The 20,971-nt window shown below is 50.2% G+C and overlaps 1 protein-coding gene across 2 annotated transcripts in view; it reads left to right on the forward strand.

Annotated features, from left to right (window-relative positions):
- Hrh2 (histamine receptor H2) overlaps window positions 1–20,971 on the forward strand; it is a 42,182-nt gene that overhangs the window by 14,425 nt on the left and 6,786 nt on the right. Inside the window, exons 2-3 of one of the 2 annotated variants that reach the window (XR_004115224.1) lie at window positions 7,020–8,536; window positions 16,337–16,481. Coding sequence is in view for 1 of the 2 variants with exons in the window: in XM_031359111.1 (XP_031214971.1) it covers window positions 7,464–8,536 (1,073 nt within the window). In the remaining variant the exon portion in view is untranslated. The remainder of the gene's footprint in view (window positions 1–7,019; window positions 8,537–16,336; window positions 16,482–20,971) is intronic. The other variant, XM_031359111.1, reaches the window with a different exon arrangement.

Consider the following 20,971-nt stretch of genomic DNA (forward strand, 5'->3'; position numbering starts at 1 on the left):
AAAAAAAAAAAAAAAGACTCCTGTGGCTGTGATTCTCAGGGAGGAGGAAGCCTGAGCTGCAAACACAAGCATTCAGGCCAATCGGCCTTTGTCTGCTGAAAAGCTAAATACAGAGTAGCTAAGAATAGGGACTGTGGAGGCAGACAGATCTGGGCTTAAATCCTGACTTTCCCTCTTACTGGGTTTTGAGACTCTGGGCAAACACCCCAATGTCTAAGCTTTGATTTCTGCCTTTGTAAGGTGGGGAAAATAAAAATCTCTCACCTGTCAGAATCGTGTAAAGATGAAATAAAGCAGTGTATTGCCCCAGGTCATGAAGTAGACTCTTAGCTAATTCCCAAGTAGATGAGCCCCGCTGACTGACTAGGGAGACCTGGGGCTTTCAGTCCGTTATCCACTTCCCAGACGATCTTGAACTTGCTCGTTGAACAGTGTCCACCCGATCACCCTCAGAACTAAGTCTAAATATCTGGGCACCTATCCTCTGTTGCATTTTCCTCCTGACAGTCAGCTGGGAAGGTTGGCAGGTGCTGGATCTTGCAAGCAAGGCATGCAGCGTCATTTCTACTGTGACGAAAGAGGAGCCTTTGGGAGTATGGTGTAGTCACAGACACGACCATCTATCTGGCTGTGAATCTCATGGAGGGAAAGAGTCACCCTGGTCACCTACTTCCTTTCTGGCATGCTGTCCCTTCTACCCAGCATACACCTCCCCTTCCCTTTTCAACATGACAAGCCATGCGTCTATTGGGTTTTAGGTAAACGAGATGTCCAGAAAGGTCCTCAAATGAGGGTAGTGAGAAGGGAGTCTTCTACCCTTAATGCAGCTCCCCATTCCCTCCCTGGAGGCATGGGTGCCCTCCTCTGTGACCTGGAGGTTCCCCCACAGTCTCGTGTGCCCTTTTATGTTCTTTCTAGACTCTGCTAGCACATGCAGTGCCGGGGAGACCCCAACACAAACTTCCAGAAGCACAGTTGCTGGGTCAATTAGTCTATAGGTGATCCCAGCCACTAAGCAGCAAGCGCTGGAGAGCTTGAGCCATCAATTCAAAAAACATCCAGGACAATGGAGGGAGGGTCTCCTCTCAAAATAAATGAGTAGATAATTAATAATTATGATGATGATTGGCGATGACGATAGTGGGTGTTTCTAGACCCAAGAAAATGTTGCCTTTCTCAAAGCATATGCTCTGTGTGCATGCATGAGAACATAAACACACATCCATACTTATAATATACATACATGTATATGTACACACTTACTCATACCCTCAGACACACAGACTCACATACTAATTCACATACTCACTCAACACACACATGCACACTCACACTCTCACACACATACTCATACTCTCTCACACATACACACTCACATATACACTCTGATATACACACTCACACTCGATACACACTCATATGCACATTTACACACTTTTACACATACACATTCATACTCAATACACATGCACACATGCACACTCATACACACACTCCATATACACTCTCACACATATACTCAGTACATACATTCATATACATACTCTTTCACACATACACTCGATATACACTCTCACATGTACACTCAATACACTCTCTCCCTCCCTCCCTCCCTCTCTCTCATTCTCTCTCTCTCTCTCTCTCTCTCTGTCTGTCTCTCTCTCTCTCTCTCACACACACACACACACACACACACACACACACACACACTCGGGATTGGTTCCTCTGAGTCTCCTTATGTCTCTTAGGCCTTGCTGTCCCTCCTTGGCCTGTGCTGAGGTCCTGGAGAACTGGGACCTACTGTGTCATTTTCATTTCCCTGGCTCTTTGCCTCAGGCTTCTACAAGAAGCTAAGTCCAAGGCCCAGCTCCAGACAGACAGACCTCTATGTCAGCATTTCCTGGTGGCCTTAAGAGGGCAGAGAGTTCACCTGAGAAGGCCTGGCATCATTTCCACCACGACCCTCTAAGTACCAAGTCACCTTGCCAGTCACCATTGCAGTGGCCGCTCTGAGGCCTGGGAGGCTCTGTCTTTCTATAAAGCATGAAAGCTAGTGTTTCAAGAGCTACCTGCTTCCTGAGTCCATTTTGAACTGCTTCTTAGAAGTTGGTTCTGAGGTATTTCTACTTTCTCCACTACATAAACACGGGTGGAAATGGGCTGCCCTCTGGAGACCCAGTGGTGTGGGTATCTGGTCATCTATGGTGATGGATAGGGACCTCCATCAGTGCCTGCTCACGCAGACCCACAGGAATGCCTGATGGGTGCCAGGGACCAAGGCCAGGGAGTCCTGTTCCTGCCTTCCCAACTGTAGCATCCTCTGTGTACTCTCCCTGTCCCCTACCAGAAAGGACATGCATCCTGGGTTAAAGAACACCATCTCCCACCTCAAGCTCCTGGGGACAGGGTGTCTCCTCTCCACGTGGGTCCTGCTTTCACTGTTGCCTCATTTCTTTCTTCCACAGCTCTCTCACTTCCCCTGAGGAGAACTTGGCACAACTGCAATTAAATTAAGTAAAAACTGCCCCAAAGGACCAGGAGGTGACAGGAGACCGGGACTTGGAAGAGAGTAAGAGTAAACAGAACAGGAAAGGGATGGAGAGTTTGCCAGGCAGTAGGAACGGCACATATAAAGGTTCAGAGTCAGAACAGCACACTTCAGAGCCAAGAGAAAGTAAACCCTGCCAGAGCTGTATTCCTCACAATGCTTCGAGGCACAGTGGGCACTCGGCAGGCAGGCGCTGACACTGAAGATGGAAAGTGGACCACTCACCATGAATGCCCAGCCACGAGTCTATTAAGAAACAACAACAACAGGTTATGGGAACCAACCTGAGCATGCTCAGTTCCCCTAGAGAACCCAGTACGGTTGGGTGGGCGTAACAGGTACCCAAGAGATCTCCTGAGGCTCCAGACTATGATTGCTGCCGAGTGCTGCCCATGGAGGCCACCTGATGAGGAGCACACAATGACCTTGTTAACAAGGCTGGGGACACCTGTAGCCAAAATCAAAAGCTTCCCCCTGCATGGGTGTTGGGGGCTCGCTCTGCATGGGTAAACTTAGGCAGCACCTCTCTCAAGTGCATTAAGGCGAACTTGAGGGGCTGTTGAAGGGAAATGCATAACTGCACAGCTGAAATATTTGTGGTCAGCTTGTGAGATGGGAAAGGAAGTGGCTGAGTGAACATTATATCTTTGTCCCATGCACAGAGAAGTAGAGTCAAACTGCTTGAAAATGTATCAAAGATAAACAAGATGTCATGCATATTACTTTTTCAGCTTTACACGCTGCTCAGGAATATTCAATATAAAATAAACACATTCTCCCCTGTCCATTCAGACAGTCGTCAGGCCCATTGAGCTCAAGGATGAGCATTAAGGTGGGGAAACCACACAGAGCATATACATGTACAAACTGTACACACTTTCCCCTTCATATGGGCAATGGAAAAGGATGGGTGGATGGATGGATGGATGGATGGATGGATGGATGGATGGATGGATAGGTGGGTGGATGGGTGGATGGATAGGTGCGTGGATGGATGGGTGGGTAGATGGATGGAGGATGGGTGGATGGATGGATGGATGGATATGTGAGTGGATGGGTGGGTGGGTGGATGGATGGTTGGGTGGATGGGTGGATGGGTGGCTAAGGTGGATTGATGGACAGATGGATAGGTGGGTGGATGGATGGGTAGATGGATGGATGGATGGGTGGGTGGATGGATGGGTAGATGGATGGATAGATGGATGGGTGGGTGGATGGGTGGCTAAGGTGGATGGATGGATTGATAAATGGGTAGATTGGTGGGATAGATGGATGGATAAGGTGGATGGATAGATGGGTGGATAGGTAGATGGATAGATTGATGATGGATGGATAGATGAATGGATTGGTGGGTGGATGGATGGATGAACAGATGGACAGGTGGATGGGTAGATGAATGGGTGGGAGGATGGATAAGATGGGAGGGTGGATGGGTAGATGACAGATGATGAATGGTAAGATCCAATTGATTAGACTAATTGAAGTCTAATCAAAGAATGAGCATTAAAAGCAAGCTACTGGAACTTGAACTGTGTATATCAGTCAGCAACAAAATACTTAAGGTAAACAGGGAGATAAGGATTACTTGGGCTGGTAGCTCCAGAGGTGCCAGGCTATGGTCTCTTGGCCCATGTGGCATGGTGTATCATGACAGAAGTGCATGGCAGAGAGGTCTGTTCACTGGCAGCCAGGAAGCAACAGCAGAGACCTGCGGGAATCAAGGCCCCAGCACCTTCTTCATTAGCTTTATCCTAATGATCTCATTTCCTCTCCGTAGGACCTACTTACTAAAACTTCTACCACCTCAAGCTGGTGGCCAAACCTTTGACATACAGGCCTTTGGAGGCCCCTTCTCCACACTGTAGGACTGAGTCTGAGTTTGGGTTCTGCCAGGTACCAGAGGAGTGACATCACTTGGGTCTTTGTCCACAACACCCCTCGAGGTTAAGCAGAGACAATACCTCTCTTCCCTAGGGCTGTTCTCAGGATCCTGTGATATTTTTCTGCTGTATGAAGCATCGCCTAGGCGGGGCCTGTTACCCAATGTAGATTTGCTGTAGTTTGCTGATCTATCGCCCTCTTCATGGTGGCAGCTCCTGTTGTCTCCATATTTTTGCCACTTCCAAGCTTGCCAACGAAGATATTATGATTGTCCATGCATCCGTGATTACATCACCTCAGGCTGGGTAACAGGAAAAAGAATTGGTTAAATCTTAAGTCCTTTAAAGAGACATCCATTATACATTTAAGAGAAATTCAGAAAAAGAGGTTACAGAGCAATGTGTATATGTGTGGAGCTGTGTCCTGCCAATCGTCACACAGGGGGCAGGGGAACTACGGAAGGAGGCCCACCCCTCAAATATCACAGCATTCACCTCCTGGGTGTGCGGGCCAGGCTGTGTGGCAGCTCGGATAGTTGATGCCACCTGAATGCACCTGGGATACTGTCTTACCGCAGTGAGCACACAAGTACTTCGGCAGTGTGAAAGTTTGACAGAGTGAGTTTTGCATTAGTGACAGTGGTGACAGTGAGGGTTCTTATGGGCAAAAGGACCCGCACGAAGATGATATGGGCCCTTAGTGTGAGCATTCGACTCTCAGGCCACGGGGTGGGATGGAATTAGCACCACACAAACTCCCCCTGCCTTCAGAATGCTTTCGGGAAACTCTGGGGAGCCTCATGTTAAACAGAAAGACTGAGAAATGGCTCCTGGAAGACTCACACATCACAACAGTCACCTGGGCATCCCTGGTGCCCAGGGCTCTGCAGCACACCCAGAGAAATGATCCTTGAAGAAAATAGAAGGGAGGGAGGGAAGGAGGAAGGGAGGGAGGGAGGGAGGGAAGGAAGGAGGGGATTTCTAATCATATTGAGACTCTCACAGACATTAACTAGAATACCATCCTGATACCAAAATGCCTATAGCTAACTGTCAAGGAAATGCAGGGGAAATTATTATCAGAAATATGGAGTCTCAAAAAATGTCTATCCTTATTGTTCCCCCTCCAAAGTTAATTAAGTGTGGTGGTAAGACCTGTGTTGTTTGGGCTCTTCCTGTAATGAAAAACTCCTCCAGAAATAATACCAGAGGCTCAGCTGACAGGACTAAGAGGCAGAGGCAGCCGGAGCAGCAGAGGGTGCTGGGGAACCCTGGTCCAGGATGCTCCAGCACAGGCATTGTAATCAGAGGCCGCATCTGTATTCTGATTACAGAGCAACTCCAGGCCAGAGCTCTAAGAGGCAGAATTTATGTCCTGCAGAGATCTGCTCGCTCGCTTCTGAGAGGGTTCCGCTGTCATTTAGATTTCCACAGTCTCAGTCCTCAGGAGAACCTGCCGGCAGCTCTCAGAAAAACCAGGAGGGACTTGTGTAAAAGGGGCTAGTCATGAAACAAGGAATGACTTTTTCCCTCATCTGCTGGAAACAGGCTGTCCCCCACTGAAGGGGACACCACTGGAGGGGACACCATTGTGTGTCCGGGATTGTGTGTCCAGGAGGGAAGAAGGGAGGGAGAGGGGGAGAGAAGGACGAGAATTGGAGGGAGGGAAAAAAGGAGTGAGAGAAGAAGGGAGGTGATTGAAGGGAAGGAAAATCATTGAAATGCCTCAGAAGATGATACAGTGGTAGAGTAACCACTTCCAGCCACATGATGGACTGTTACACAGCCATTAGAACTGAGTGAGCTGTGTACCAGCTGATTTGGAAGTGGAAATGTTCACACTGCTAAATACAAACCAATAACGATTAGACATGGGTGTTGAACCATGAACAAGGATGGAGCTGACAGATCATGGAGACAGCAGGTGACAAAATTAAAACCCAGACTAGCCTTGTGCCCGCTTTTGTACGGGAGATAGGATGCTTCGAGATCATTGGGGCCTGGGGGAAATCACAATGACTCTAGCAGTTCCACGTCCACCACGAAGCTTGATCGGAGCGCAGTCCATGCCTTCTTTGGCACACGGTCCGAGGTGGCTGCCTTTAGGAAACACTGGCAGAGTCGTCGGTCCAGCAGGCACCCTGTAGGCTGCAAAGAAAAGAATACAGGCTGCCTGATTCTTTCTCTGAAAAGGTTGTCAGTCTCCAGTTTATAGTGTCTCCCACACCAAATAAGAGTAAATTGAGTGCATTTATTTATCCATCCACTCATTCAATGCATCATTTAATCAACTGAGGACAAATGTCTACCGGTAGGGTCAGACATCATCCAGCGGCAAATGAAAGCAAGCTTGTCCTAGACTCGCCCCTCCACTTTTTTTCTCTCGGTGTTATAGACTTACATCCTGGTACCCTTCACCATCCACCATGTGCCCTGACTGTCTTGGTCTTTCCTAAGGAAGGATACCTAGAAGAGCCCCCGTTGCCTCCCAATCTCTCATCAGGTGGTGGGCATCTAGAAAGACTCCCTAAGTACAGTCATGTTGTTGGTCTAATTCTGAAGTGCTAAATACTCAATCTTTACATTTTCAGCTCCTATGACCCCAGAGGGGGTAGCCAAAAGTCTTCTACCTTAAGCCATTGATGGGAGCAGGCACTAGCCATGGAGAAGGACATGACGGCCTATGTGTGTGATCCCTTGCATATAAAACCTAAGCCACCTCAAGATACATCCATCAGTGCCTCAGTCTCCATGAGGAACCTAGAAGGCAGATACACACTACAAACCTGGGAGACATCTGGCTTGGAAGACCAGCTGAGGACTGGGGTGTGAGCTTTTAAGGCCCTATCTTACTTCATTCTTAACCCATGTCCTGTACTTCACAAGGAACAGCTTGATCTATTGCTAGAACAACATTGGGTCAGTTACTAAGCCCTCCCCAACTCTCCTTTGGCTTGGTTGGGAGCCCAGTGGTCCGAGCTGGAAGAGAAGCAGCCAAGGCCAAGAGGTGAGTGTAGAAGCCACAGGGCCCCAGAATGGAGCCCAATGGCACGGTTCATTCCTGCTGCTTGGACTCTACTGCACTGAAAGTCACCATCAGTGTGGTCCTCACCACTCTCATCCTCATCACTGTTGCTGGCAATGTGGTTGTCTGCCTGGCTGTCAGCTTGAATCGTAGGCTCCGAAGTCTGACCAATTGCTTCATTGTGTCCCTGGCAGCCACTGACCTGCTTCTTGGCCTCCTGGTGCTGCCCTTCTCTGCCATTTACCAGCTGTCCTTCAAGTGGAGCTTTGGCCAGGTCTTCTGCAACATCTACACCAGCCTGGATGTGATGCTCTGCACAGCTTCCATCCTCAACCTCTTCATGATCAGCTTGGACCGCTACTGTGCCGTCACAGACCCACTGCGGTACCCCGTGATGGTCACCCCTGTTCGAGTGGCCATCTCTTTGGTCTTTATTTGGGTCATTTCCATCACCCTATCCTTCCTCTCTATTCACCTAGGATGGAACAGCAGAAATGGGACCAGAGGGGGCAATGACACCTTCAAGTGCAAAGTGCAGGTCAATGAGGTGTACGGACTGGTGGATGGGCTGGTCACCTTCTACCTGCCTCTTCTCATCATGTGTGTCACCTACTACAAAATCTTTAAGATCGCCAGGGAGCAGGCCAAGAGGATCAACCACATCAGCTCCTGGAAGGCAGCCACCATCAGAGAGCACAAAGCCACCGTGACGCTGGCGGCTGTCATGGGAGCGTTCATCATCTGCTGGTTTCCTTACTTCACTGCCTTCGTTTACCGTGGGCTAAGAGGGGATGACGCTGTCAACGAGGTGGTCGAGGGTATCGTCCTGTGGTTAGGCTATGCCAATTCAGCCCTGAACCCCATCCTGTACGCTGCTCTCAACAGAGACTTCCGCACAGCATACCAGCAGCTCTTCCACTGCAAGCTTGCAAGCCACAACTCTCACAAAACTTCCCTGAGGTTGAACAACTCTCTGCTGTCCAGGAGCCAAAGCCGAGAAGGTAGATGGCAGGAGGAGAAGCCCCTGAAGCTCCAGGTGTGGAGTGGGACAGAACTCGCACACTCCCAGGGAAGCCCAGTCAGGTAAATGTTGTGGGTTAGAATTGCTGGGAGACAGCCTGCCCTCTGTGCAGATGATGCTGAGACTGGTCCATAAGCGTTTTACAGAAATCATCTCTCCTCCTCTTAGGTAGAATGTTTGCCTGAGATCTTACCAAGGGCCACTGAGCTGGGACCTAGACAGAGTGCTACTCATTTCAGAACTCCGAGGCCTTTCTTTCTAACTAAACTGCCTTTCAATTCAGGTAGCCTAAGTAGAAGGCCCAACTCTACCACTCAGGAGTTGTGAAAGATCAGTCATACCTGCAGGGGAGCTTGCAAAAGCCATATGCAAATCACTCCTTCCTTGGAGAGTGTTTCAGTTGGTAGGGAAGGATAATGGCAGAGGTTGGAAGGTGTGGCCTCCGTGGAACTGCAAGGGTGGGCCTCCTGTATAGAGTTTGGGGAAGGACAGATACAAGGGTGAGGGACAGGTGGCTTTCGTTTAGCTAAGCTTTGGAAGGGAGGACATGGGTAGCAGACCTGGGCCGTGGAGAGAAGGCTGTTGTGACCTTTTTGATGTGAGGTAGCAGGGCGAGCCTGTAGATATTTAAGAAGGGAGTTGCATTGATCCATGGATTGGGGAGAGAGAAATGCAAAATCTTAAAGGCTACTTAGCAACAACAACAACAACAACAACAACAACAACAAAACCCGTAGAACACTGGGTAAGCAGAGTGCAGGAATAGGGAGTGCATGGGAGGCGTCCAGGCTAGGAAGAGAAACAGAATCAAGATGAGATTTCAATAAACTCACCACGGGACAAAGTCACTGCAGGGTGTTACAGAAACCCATGGCTCTGTCTTGGGAGGCATTGAGGAAGCTTGATGTGTGCAGAGCTAGCTCCTGCTTGAGTCATGAAGAGGGTCTTGGAAAGGGCCTAACAGAGGAGTTGCTCAATTAAGGTGGCTTTTCCTTCTCTTCCCACATACCACACCTTAGCTCCCTACAGTGCTAGTCTCTGGAGCCAGTCGTTCCTTTCTTTATCCATTCATTTGCACACCCTAGTGGTAGGCTTTAAGTTCTGAGGGACAGCTGGGGGTAGGAATGCCTCCTTAGGTTCCTAGGCTTCTGACCTCACAGGTGCCACACCTCCTGTGGGTGGGTGTGACTGCACACCTGCTCCTCTCTTCCCTCCCTCTGGAGAAAACCTTATTGTTCCTGAACTCTTTGCTACACTGTTGCAAATTGTATCATTCTGCCCTCTAGACCTCCCCCACCCCCACCCCTCGCTATCAAGTCCATCCTCCAAGCCAGCACAGGGTATCCCCGCATCTGGAGACTTCCTTGTCCCAGCCTGATAGGTAAAATACTCCCCTCAATCACATCATTCCACCTCTCTCACAAAGCTGATTGAGTTCATCATGGAGGAAGAATAAAGGCACAAGGGTTATAGACCAGACAGGAGGGGGGGAAAGGTCCTCTTTGGTTAGTCCTGTGTGTTACTTTGTATCAATCATCCCTTCAAATTCCTTAGCAGCCTATTAACACACTTGGCAGAGATGACTAAGTTACAGGGGCTCCTTCCACTTGCTATCTGCAGAGTCCAAAAGAGGGCATCAGATTCCCTAGAACTAAAGTGATAGACAGGTGTGAGAACCTGACATGGATGTTGGGAATCGAAATAGGTTTTCTGCAAGAACAACTCTCTAGCTCCTAACCTCCGCTTCATAGACAGGCAACCAAGACCCAAAGAGTCCAGTAAATTTCCCCAAGTCCTACATGGTAGGACATTCCTAGAAGCTCCGTTACTAAGTATTTTCTGGGTGCTGGGCACCTGGTGAGTCTGAATGTCCACATTTTCTTCTGATCTTCAGAGTCGCCCTTGGTACAGTCTGGGGAAAGCCACGGTCAGCCAAGAGGTGGTGCTTGCTGCAGAGTAGATCCAGAACTCGGATTCCAAAGAGCTCAACCGTGGTCAGCCTTCAGCGTCTGGGAACAGTAGGCTCGGCAGGAAAGAGGGGTCAGGGAGCCCACATACTTTTTTTTTTTTAGAATTGCAGGAGACTAAGAACAGCCAGGTTTTCTCTCTGAGCATCCTGGGCAGTGTGAGCATTCACATCCCTCAGTAAGGTCAGCTCCCAGCTTCCCTGCTGACTCTCTGCATGTCCTCTCTGCTCTGTGTGAGGGCAAGAACAGAGCTCACCCAAAGCCTTTAACTCAGAACCTTGAAGGCAACCGACAGTAGATGCTCCTGAGTGGAGAAGGGCAGAGCACAGCCAGACAAGGCAGAGACCTCCGGAGAGGTTAGCCAAACTAATTAGCCCTATCTTTCTAGCTTGAGGCTCTGTCTGCCTCTCCTCAGCCCCATTGTGGGGAACACCTCACCCATCCCACCCCCTGATTCCATCACCAACCATGAGCTTTTTACCAAGTGTTTACCAAACCCTTGTTAGACGCCAGAACTCTCAGCACATAGCCCTGGGCAAACAAGCAGAGCTTATCACAGGGTGGCCCAGAGACAAACCAATTGGTGTTGAGCCACCACCTTTCCAGACATGACCAAACTAAGATTTCAATCCACAACTGTCTGCCTTCCAAACCTGGCCTCTGTCCACCAACAAGCACCTGAACTTAAACGCGGCTCTGCTTTTGACAGACACCCCAGACTCAGTCCTGTAGACACCAGGAGAGGAAGCTGAGGCATTGGAAGGTTTTGATCCATCTGTAGTGCAGAGCAAGCTGAAAGGCTGGGCCCTTTGGGTCTTATCCCTCTACTCACTTGCTCACACAGTCTCTGTGAAGATGCACTGCACCTAGCCTATGGGTACTTCTGAGCGGGAACTTCCCATTCCTGCAGAGCCCCTTTGTTTCTGCCCCTGGCTTAGCAAAGACCAAAGTGCCTCGAGAGCTGGAGTCCCAGTTGGGTCCCTCTACCTTCACCTTCCAACCCTCCTCTTGCCAAGGAGCCAGAGTGGCCTCCAGCCTGGGTCTGCCTTCCTTCCCTCTAAAGTCACCCAGGCTCTTTCAAAAAATGACTCTATTATGGTTCAACCCTTCTGTTCCTTTTGGAATGAAGGTCAAAGACTGCCCAGCCACAGGCTCTGAGTACCAGGAGCCTGCAATTGTACTAATCTCCTCTTGTGCATATGGTTGGCACCTCCTCCACATGCTATTCCACCTTCAATTTGTATTGTGTTTGCCCCACTACACCATAAGGTCCCGGAGAGCAGGTCCTGCCCACGTCAATCACTGCTGGGTCCCTGAGAGCCAGCATTGTGCCTGGTGGGCTGGTAAATGAATGAGTTCCATGTCCTAGGTCTCTGAGAACCCTAAGAAGTGGTCAGAGTTACCCACTGTTAAACATCAGGAAACCAAGCCTCCAAGAGGGAAGTTGGGGAGCCTAGAAAAGCTCAGAGAGAGCTTGTTCCCTTTTCTTAGACACTGAGTCACAGCAGGCCCTCCTCCGAGACTTGGTGCCAGGGCAGATCTCACAGAAGCATCCAGGGCCATTTCTGAGTCACAGAGCCTCTGGTGGGAAGTCCCCCCCCCAACCCGCCCACCCCCACCAGCTGTCACAGATGGGCCTGGAAGAGCGAAGGCACATGATAATGACAGAAAATGTATCTCTAGGTAGAACAGCCATCCAAGGACCCTTTACCACAGCATGACCTCGCGGCTACTTAGGGTGGGAGGTAAAAGGGAAGGATGTGAGGTAGGGGGAAGGTGCTCTGCTTAATGTTTTAAGTTCACTCTCCAGAGATGAGGCTCCAATATCCATCGGCATGCCAGAGCTTCGTGCCTAACAGACACACTTCCCTAGAGGAGCTGTTATTAAGAAGGGAAGTTCTTTTCTTCATGGGCCTAAACATGTTGGCTGGTTCAAGAGCCCAGATGTATTTATTTCCATCATCTGACTTTCTGACATGGCCTAGATTTTGGCACATTGGTTTCAGCATTTAACAGCTCCCTCCCAAACAGTAAATGACAGCGGAGGATGCCCTCCCTCCCACTGCCTCCGGGGTCCTGCTGGCTGTCTTGTGTAGAACAGGTCTCCCTCTCTGTCCTGATGTTAGCTGTCTGAAGGTTGGATGGACCCAGTATGAGTCATCGTGCCTCTACTTACTGATCAGTGACACTTGTCAGTCTGAGGCAATCACTCTGACTGCATTTGAGAGTGAAGGCACAGGCCCCTCCCATCCCTGGCATGTGGCAGGCTCATGGACAAATGTATTTCTTTGTCATGTGTCTCTTCCTCTTCCCGTTTCTATTTCATCCTCTTTCCTTCTCGTTTCCTCCCAGTCAGCTGAGGCACTATCCACCCACCCATTCAAAGTGCACACACCAGTTTCTAGACTGGTTAAATGCTGAAACAGAAGTGTGTAGCTACAGTAGCAGTTAATTCTAGGGCATTTATATTCCACCAAGAGAGCCCCCAGTTTATTTTGTTGTCACCTTCCAGTTCCCACCACTCATTCCTTCAGCCTCTAACTCAAGGGAAGCCCCCTGTCTCTGTGGAGTTATTGTCCCTCCACAGTCTGTGCCTGGCTTCTTTCACTTAACATGATGCTTTTTTTAAAAAAAAGAAAGAAACCCATTTTTACTGTGTCTTGTCTTCCTTTATCTATTTTTTGTCTTTGCTTTTCTACCTTTCCTTCCTTCCTTCTAAGACCCGTCCCTCCTTCACAGGGGAAAGGTGAGGGCAGAGTGGACACAGGGAGGGACTATGGGCTTTGGACACAGACAGTCATCCACAGGCTTGGCTGAAGAGATCCAGGGTAAGCCAGTATCTGGGACCACCTAGCTTACCCAGACACTCTTCTTTCTTCCCCCCAGGTGGGTTCCAAATGCCTGGCTACTACAAAGCTGCTCAGTGAACAGTCACAGCTACAGTCACAGAAAGCCACGTCTTCTTCTTCTTTCTCTGCCTTTGAGAGCCCCTCTAGTTCTCAGAGGAAGTCAGAGGGAAGAGAAAGAGCAGTGGGGACCCGGGCAGGGTTGGCCGCTCACTGGAAATAGCGCATCTGGGAATGGTGCCAGACGGAAGTTGAACCCCTACTTCACCTTCTTCCCCAGACTATGGCCCTCCCCTGGCCTCTGTAAGGTAGGCCAGCAGGAACTGCCTTCCCAGGGCCTGGGAGGAGAGAGAAAGGGCCACCGATTAGTTAACTTTCACCTTTAGAAAAAAAAAACTTTCACTTTCCCAGTTGAGCAGACAAGGGAAAACCCAACAACCCCTTTCCCTGTGGGATGCCACCTCCGGAACAGCATGGAACTTGGTAGCACAGAGAGAGAACCCTACCCTGCACTTGATGCTCTGGGCTGAGACCAACCAGTGTGTCCTGTTGGGGACATACCTGGAAGGGCTGTACACCTTCCAGGACCCACAGAAGGTAGTCCATCAGGAAACAGATGGGTTGTTTTTTTTTTTTTTCCTTCAGAGTGTTAGATAGGTTCCATATCTAAATTCGTAAGAGAGAAGTCAAAGACCTTGTTGCCTGTGCCTTTACAGTACTGTGTCTATGTTAAGATGCACAAATACTTTGCACTATATTATGATTGCCATACAGCTGAGGTATATGCAAGGCCCCGGCAACTCAGAGTGCGTAAGTACACACTGTGACATCTGCACAGTGGTCTATCTCCTAACGATGCGTTTCTCAGATCGTGTCAGATTGCCAAATAAGACGTGACTGCTGCTCGGGCTGCCAATAGCGCAAAGGCAGCCATGATCAACCAATAGATGCAGGAAGGTGGCTGTGTCCCAGCAAAGGATTGTTTACCGACACCAAAATGTCAGTTGCATAACATTTCATGGGTCATGAAGTGCTACTTTACATTTTTATAGCCTTTTTTATTTGAACAGACAGTAGGTGGGATTGGACCCGTGGACTATAATTTATCAATGCTGGGGTAGAGGTAAGACATGAATACCAACTTCCAGCTACACACTCTGGCACTTTAGGCATATGCTTGCCCTCTCTGAGCCCCAGCTTTCCCATCAGAAAAAAACAATGGGGATTAAAACCACCTCCCTGAATGTTGCAGGATGAGATTTAGAGCCAGTTCACACACAGTGCCTGGCACAGCTGTGCCTACACCTGGAAAGCATTGGGTTTTATTCCCCAGTGGCCTTTTTTGCATAGGAGAAGCTGAAAAGTTTGGGGCTTCTGTGGATTTCTCGGGACACGACCGAGTCACCCGAGTTGTCTCCTGAACCTGAGCCTCCTGTCCTTCCTCTGGAAGCTGGGAACTTGGATTCGTCACAGGAGACCCTTCCAACAATCACCATATCAATGCTTAACACGGGAGGGAAATTATGCCCACAACCCCGACTGACTGCGTTGTGTCAAGAGTCTCTGGCAGTGGCAATGGGGAACGTGGTTTTCATACTGATGAGTTGCTTAGTGTGTAGAGGCAGATACAATGAATTTGTTCATGTTATGATTAGCTACAAGTGCCAGAGCAGGGCCAGGTTAGGACATCGCCTGTACACAAGGTGACTCTGCAGCAAGATCCCCAGCCTTACGGACAGGCAGCCTGACATACTGGTCCCTCTGCCTGTTCTGTAAAGGCATCTGCTGCCTGTGACTCTGAGAAGGTCACATCTTTCTCGGAGACCAAAGTTTCTCACCTGTAAAAGAGCTTGTCCTGTCTCTGAAGAAACAGCAGTGAGCCCCAGGGGTCATTGCTTTGGGGTGACAGAAGGTATTTACAGCAGAGTGTTAGGAGCCAGGGTGAAATAGCATCGCAGGGTGTCTTACCTCTAAGACTCCTCTGACTGGGCTGTCATGTCCTCCCTGCCCAGAGATAAGAAGTGAATGGGGACCTGTACCAAGGGCTGAAGGGTGGCCATCAGTAGGTCTTCTTGTCCTGTATGTGCCCCCATGCTAAAGCTGCAGGGCACAGGGCACACTACATCACAGCCCACATGAGACTCAGTACAGGATTGGAGGACTGACTGCCCACATACCACCATCACCCACTGACTGGCTTTCAAGAGAGGTGGCAGGGAAGTCCCTGACTATTGCTTTCAATTCATCCTAGAAACAAAGGGCAGAATAGGTCCAGGGAGACGAGTCCACCTAGATCCAGCCGGGCACACTGATGGGTTTCCTGGGGGCACATGAGCATGTGCAATTCAGACAGCTACATCCCTGAGCTTGAGGGACACTGATGCACTGCAGCTCCCCAAGTGGCTGCACCACCCCCTCCAGAGCAATGGCTTCCATTTGCATAAGCTCTGGAGTGAAGGAAGTTTCTTATAAGTTCCATGACCTTCTAAACCTCCCTTTCCCCTCTTGGAGGGAATGCTAACTTCTGTTCAAATACAATCTACAATTGAAAGTCACACAGGATCCTTATTCTTGCTGTCCACGTCCAGGTGCACACGTGGTGACACGTGGTGACACATGGTGACACATGGCGACAGGCCTGTGCTCTGCTCTTCCCATCTCTCCCTGTGGGCTGGCCTCCATGAAGCTTTGCCTCTTACCCCCCACCCCCCGCCGCCTCTCCATCTCTCTCTCCCTCCCTCACCATCTCCCTCCATCCATTCTTCTGCCCACCCCCACCCCCCGGTGGCAGCTGATGCTTGCTCTGATTCATCAAGTCTTTGATTCATCGAGTCTCCATTTTGCCAGCTCACGCCTAATCCCTGTGAGGCTGGCCATTGGAGCATCTCCTGGAAGCTGTCTCCCAGGGGCAGCCAGCTGACCTGGGCATCACTTCCTTTCTCTAAAACTGCCTCTGTCTGAGAAGTGGGCCAACCGTGTCAACACCTCTAGATGTCAGCATGTGCCTGGGTGTCCCCAAGGGTAAGAGCCTTCCTTTCTTTCTGCACAGGGAGCAGACAGACCACGATGTCACAGATGAAGGAAAACCTTAAGTTTCCAGTGTCAGACAACTCTGTCACTTCCATCTGTGACCCCAGTGACTCTGGATGCTGAAGGCAGTCACTCCAGGACTCACCCCACCTCCAGCCTCTGGGGTAAGTTCCCCAGGCTGTCTGGGCCCCTCTAGACCAGTCCTGTAGTATTTCTGTGCCAGCACAGTTGGAATGTATGGCCTGGATCTCAGCTGGCAGCTGCTAAGCTTCTCTGGGCACTCTCAGGAATCAGTCCTATGCACAGGCCCTGGCTCATGTTGCTTTTTGTCTGTTTGCTGCCGATGGCCTCTCCAAGATGAACATCCTGGAACAGAGAGTGCCCAGTGATAATTCTTTCAGACTTTTCCTAGAAACTGAGTTTCTAGAAACAGGGTTCCGGGCCGGAGGGAAGGGATATTATTCAGGCCATTTGTTCCACTTTGCTTGTCTTTGGGACAGGCTACATGGGCCTTCCTGCTGCTAGCCACAACTGATGGCATCACTTCCTCAGAGCCGTAGGCTACTGTAAGAGTTGCGTGTCCAGCTGACCAGAGCAGAGGATAAAGACCAAACAGGAGGAAAGAGCACTGGCCTAGAAAGATCGTGGTAGGAACCTAGAAGGGGGAAGTGCTTCGGAGGGAGCTGAGGAGAAGCCATGTGAAGGAAAATCCCAGTCCTCACTTCAAGGCTGAAGCCCTTGAGACATCGGAGAGCAAATCAGGGACTCAGAGAAGAGACTAGCATGGATACCTAGGAGACACGCATAGGCTATGGAGCCCCAGAGCAGGGTCTAATGACAGGCTTCACCAAGTTTCAGGTTCACTATTGATGCCGCGGGCGTGCCACTTTGCCTGCCTCAACATGAGGTACAAGGAGCAAGGGGAGTGAACTTCCAGAATGCATCAGATGCCCTGGAGTCTTCTTCATAAGCAGCCACTGGCATGAGTTTGGAGGGAGTTTAGTGTTGTGGTTATAAAAAGAGAAAGGAATATGTAAGAATATGTTCTATGGGTGTGGGGGGCGTGTAGGGGGAGGGGATGTCTCGGCGGGCCCATGCCAAGGCATCCCTTCCCCCTGAGGGTCCAGCCACACAATGGTATAGGTTAGAATAGAGTTTATTTAGGGCATGGGGAGGGGAGTTAAGAGGGTAGTAGAGGCAGAGAGAAGGAGAGAGTAGAGAAGTAGAGGCCAGCCATGACCATGTGGAGATGGGGAGGAAGGAATGGGGAGAGGAGGGGAACGAGGGGCAAGAGGCAAAAGTAAGAGAGACAAAAGAGCAAGAGAGAGAGAGGAGGGGGTGAGCAGCCACTTTTATAGTGAGTCAGGCCTACCTGGCCGTTGCCAGGTAACTGTGGGGAGGAGCATACCTGGCTGCTGCCAGGTAACTGTGGGGGTGGAGTCCAGACAGAATACCAACATTTAGGATCTCCTTTAACTTAAACAATCCTGGGGCTGGTGGCACGGATGACCAAAGTTTAAAACCCAGGACCTACATGGCACAGAGAGCTGAGTGCTGGCTCCTGCAAGCTATTCTCTGACCTCCACACGTGTGCTCTCTCTCTCTCACACACACACACACCTCCACACGTGTGCTCTCTCTCACACACACACACCTCCACACGTGTGCTCTCTCTCTCTCTCACACATACACAAACACCACACACTAATTACTTTATAAAAATCCAGTTTCAAGAGAGGATTCACAAGGAGACAGGACAAGGGAGACCTGAGTGGCCCCCACATTCCAGAGAGATGGAACCACGTAGCTCCAGGCCCCAGTTCTGCTTCATGCATCCTGAGGAGAGCATGGCAGGATGCCTGGTGCAGCTGGTCTCCCTGGAAACTGACATCTTTATTTGCATTGAGTCCATGGGAAAGTGACCGAAGTCCCTGGGTTCCAGGTCCTCATCTAGAGATGATTCAACAAATGCTCTGCTTCACATGGGAATTGTAATGTGAAGTGAGTCTTGGACACTCTCACAGGTTTTTGTCCAGAGGTTCAATGCCACTGGGTGACAAAGAGATGGGAGGAGCTAAATAGGAAGTAGGGTTCCCCACGCCTTTGTTTCTCCTTCAAGCAACAAGCTCACGCGAATTAGTCAGGGTTCTCTAGAGTCAGAACTTACAGAATGTCTCTCTATACTGAGGGAATTTATTGTGATGACTGACAGTCTGTAGTCCAGTTAGCCCAACAATGGGCAGCTGTGGGTGGGAAGTCCACGAATCTAGTAGCTGCTCAGTCCCACGAGGCTAGTTGTTTCAGCTGCTCTTCTGTAGATGTAGGTTCCAACAGAGGGGCTGGCAAGTAAGTGCGAGCAGGCGAAGAGTGAGTCAGCCTTCTTCCAAAGTCCTTACATGCATCTTCAGCAGGTGCGGCCCAGATTAGAAGTGTGTACCACCAAGCCTAGATCGGGGACTTGCTTTGTCCCAGGCCGACCTTGATCTCCTTGCCTTCGTCTCCTGGGATTAAAGGTGTGTACTACCTTGCCTGGGCCTAAACGTTTTCATGACCACTGTGCCTCAAGGTATATGTGCCAAGATCCAGGTTAGAAACTTGTGTCTTCCAGCCTCAAGATCTGGATCACAGGTGAGCCCTCCAAATCTGGACTATAGTTCATTCCAGATACAGTCAAGCTGACACCCAGGACTAGCCACTACACATACCCAGCACCAACCTGTTGGCTGTGTTGCCTCAGGCAAGTTTCCCCCCCCCCCGAACTTGTCTGACCTTTGCCCCCCTCCACAGTACAGGAATCCACCTCCAGCGTCAGTGTGACAAGCGACCCAGTACACAAGATGCCTAGGGCCAGGCCTGGTGTGCGCAATCGTTCACAGATGACGGCTTTTCTGTAGTCCCCAGCGCTCAGTGCCCAGAGTTTAGGTCTAGCAGGTGGGTGTAGCCTACATCCTTGTACTTACCAGGAACATGTACATGGCTAGACCTGAATCTCTGGATACCGGAGCTGGTGCCCAGCCAACAGGCTGCTGAGAGAGCCGTAGGTCACATGCCCTGCACAAGCTCAAGATGAATGTGGGACCACACACTTTGCCTTGAGACAGGACATCTGTGAGATCCGCCTAAGCCCCCTTCCCTGCACCCTCCCAGTGCTGGGGGACTATTTCCTCACAGGGGGTATATTGGTCAGCATTCTATCAGTGAGGTGAAATAGCTTCAAAACACAGGTTCTCCTTAGGCCGAGAAGCCTCAGTGTGTGGCCTTTGTCTGCTTTGCCTGAGGTGGCAAGTAGACCAGAGAATGCTGGCAAGCCTCCTCCTCCTCCTCTTAGTGGCTGGGAGGCAGAGAGGGAGGAGGCAGCTGGGCCAAATCCCTCTCCAGAGCACCTTTGCTGTAAATGGCCCAACTCCCTCCACTAAGCCCCTCCTTTTAAAGGCACACACCCCACACCACCCTGGCACATGGACCCCACCAGTACACCTGACTGACCACCAAGCCTTTAGCAAGGGCACCTTTGTGGGAGGGGCAACAATGGAAGGGCAAGCTCCTTTCCCCTATCTTCTGAGACACTCGGCCTCCACAGAGTCCTGAGGAAGGGTCAGCCTAGGCCACAGGGAACTGCCAAAAATGGTAGACAGTTCCTATACCCCTGCACTCCAGAGCCTTCAGTAGCTCCCCAATACCTGGAGACCATACCCCAGTCAGGACCATCCTGCTGCCACAGAAAAGATTTATTTCTGTCTCCTCTGCATCTTCTCCTCCGCTGTCCTCAGAACAAAGCCGCAGCTCACGGTGTTCCCTTAACCCACACCCGCAAACATTTGGAGATGCTGTTGAATTCCCATCCATTGTCCCGGGCAAAACACAAATGCCCCCCTTCTCACACCTCTGAACAGGAAATGGCTTCTGTCCCACACAGCTCTCATAACAGAGCTGGTTCAGCTCACAGGCAGGGTAGACACACATGCTCAGGCAGTGGGCATGCACGTGTGTGCGTGCAAGCCCAGCCACACGCAAGTGCACACTCTTAATCTCACGAGCTCTTGCTTTCTGCTCACTCGATGGTCCACACATTATTCTCTGTCTATACCTCAGCCTTTGACCTGTGCACGCCATCACCATAAGTCACTGGAGGTTGGTCGCCCATCTTGTTGTCTCCGAGGTTGTCTTCCAGTAGCCTTCTATCACACGCCTGTAGTCTGCCTCCCAGAGAGCAGCCACTTGTCATAGGAAGAAGGTAGTGTGCTTCAGAGTCAGGTGGCTCAAATTGCCCTCTAATGACAGTCCTTGGGGCATCTCCACCTCCCTGGGGCCTCCGTTTTGTGGTGAAAACATTTGCCTTGTAGCATCGCTGTGACAGTGGAGGAGATCGGGGTATGGCGACCAGTTAGAGATGCAGGCGGGGCTGTTGCTTGTCAATTATTTTCTGTGGGTTTTAAAAATCACAGTATCTTAGTGTGTGTGTGTGTGTGTGTGTTTGTGCGCACACACCATGGTGTATACACAGGAAGTCAAAAGACAACCTATGGGAGTTGGTTCTCTCCTTCCATCGAGTAGGTCCCAGGGATCAAACTCAGACACTGTTCAAACACACCCAAGGGCACCGTTATTTAGTTATTGTTCAGATATCTGCTGAAATGGTGCCACCGCCAACACA

This window comes from Mastomys coucha, unplaced genomic scaffold, assembly GCF_008632895.1.
Source record: "Mastomys coucha isolate ucsf_1 unplaced genomic scaffold, UCSF_Mcou_1 pScaffold7, whole genome shotgun sequence".
NCBI lineage: Eukaryota > Metazoa > Chordata > Mammalia > Rodentia > Muridae > Mastomys > Mastomys coucha.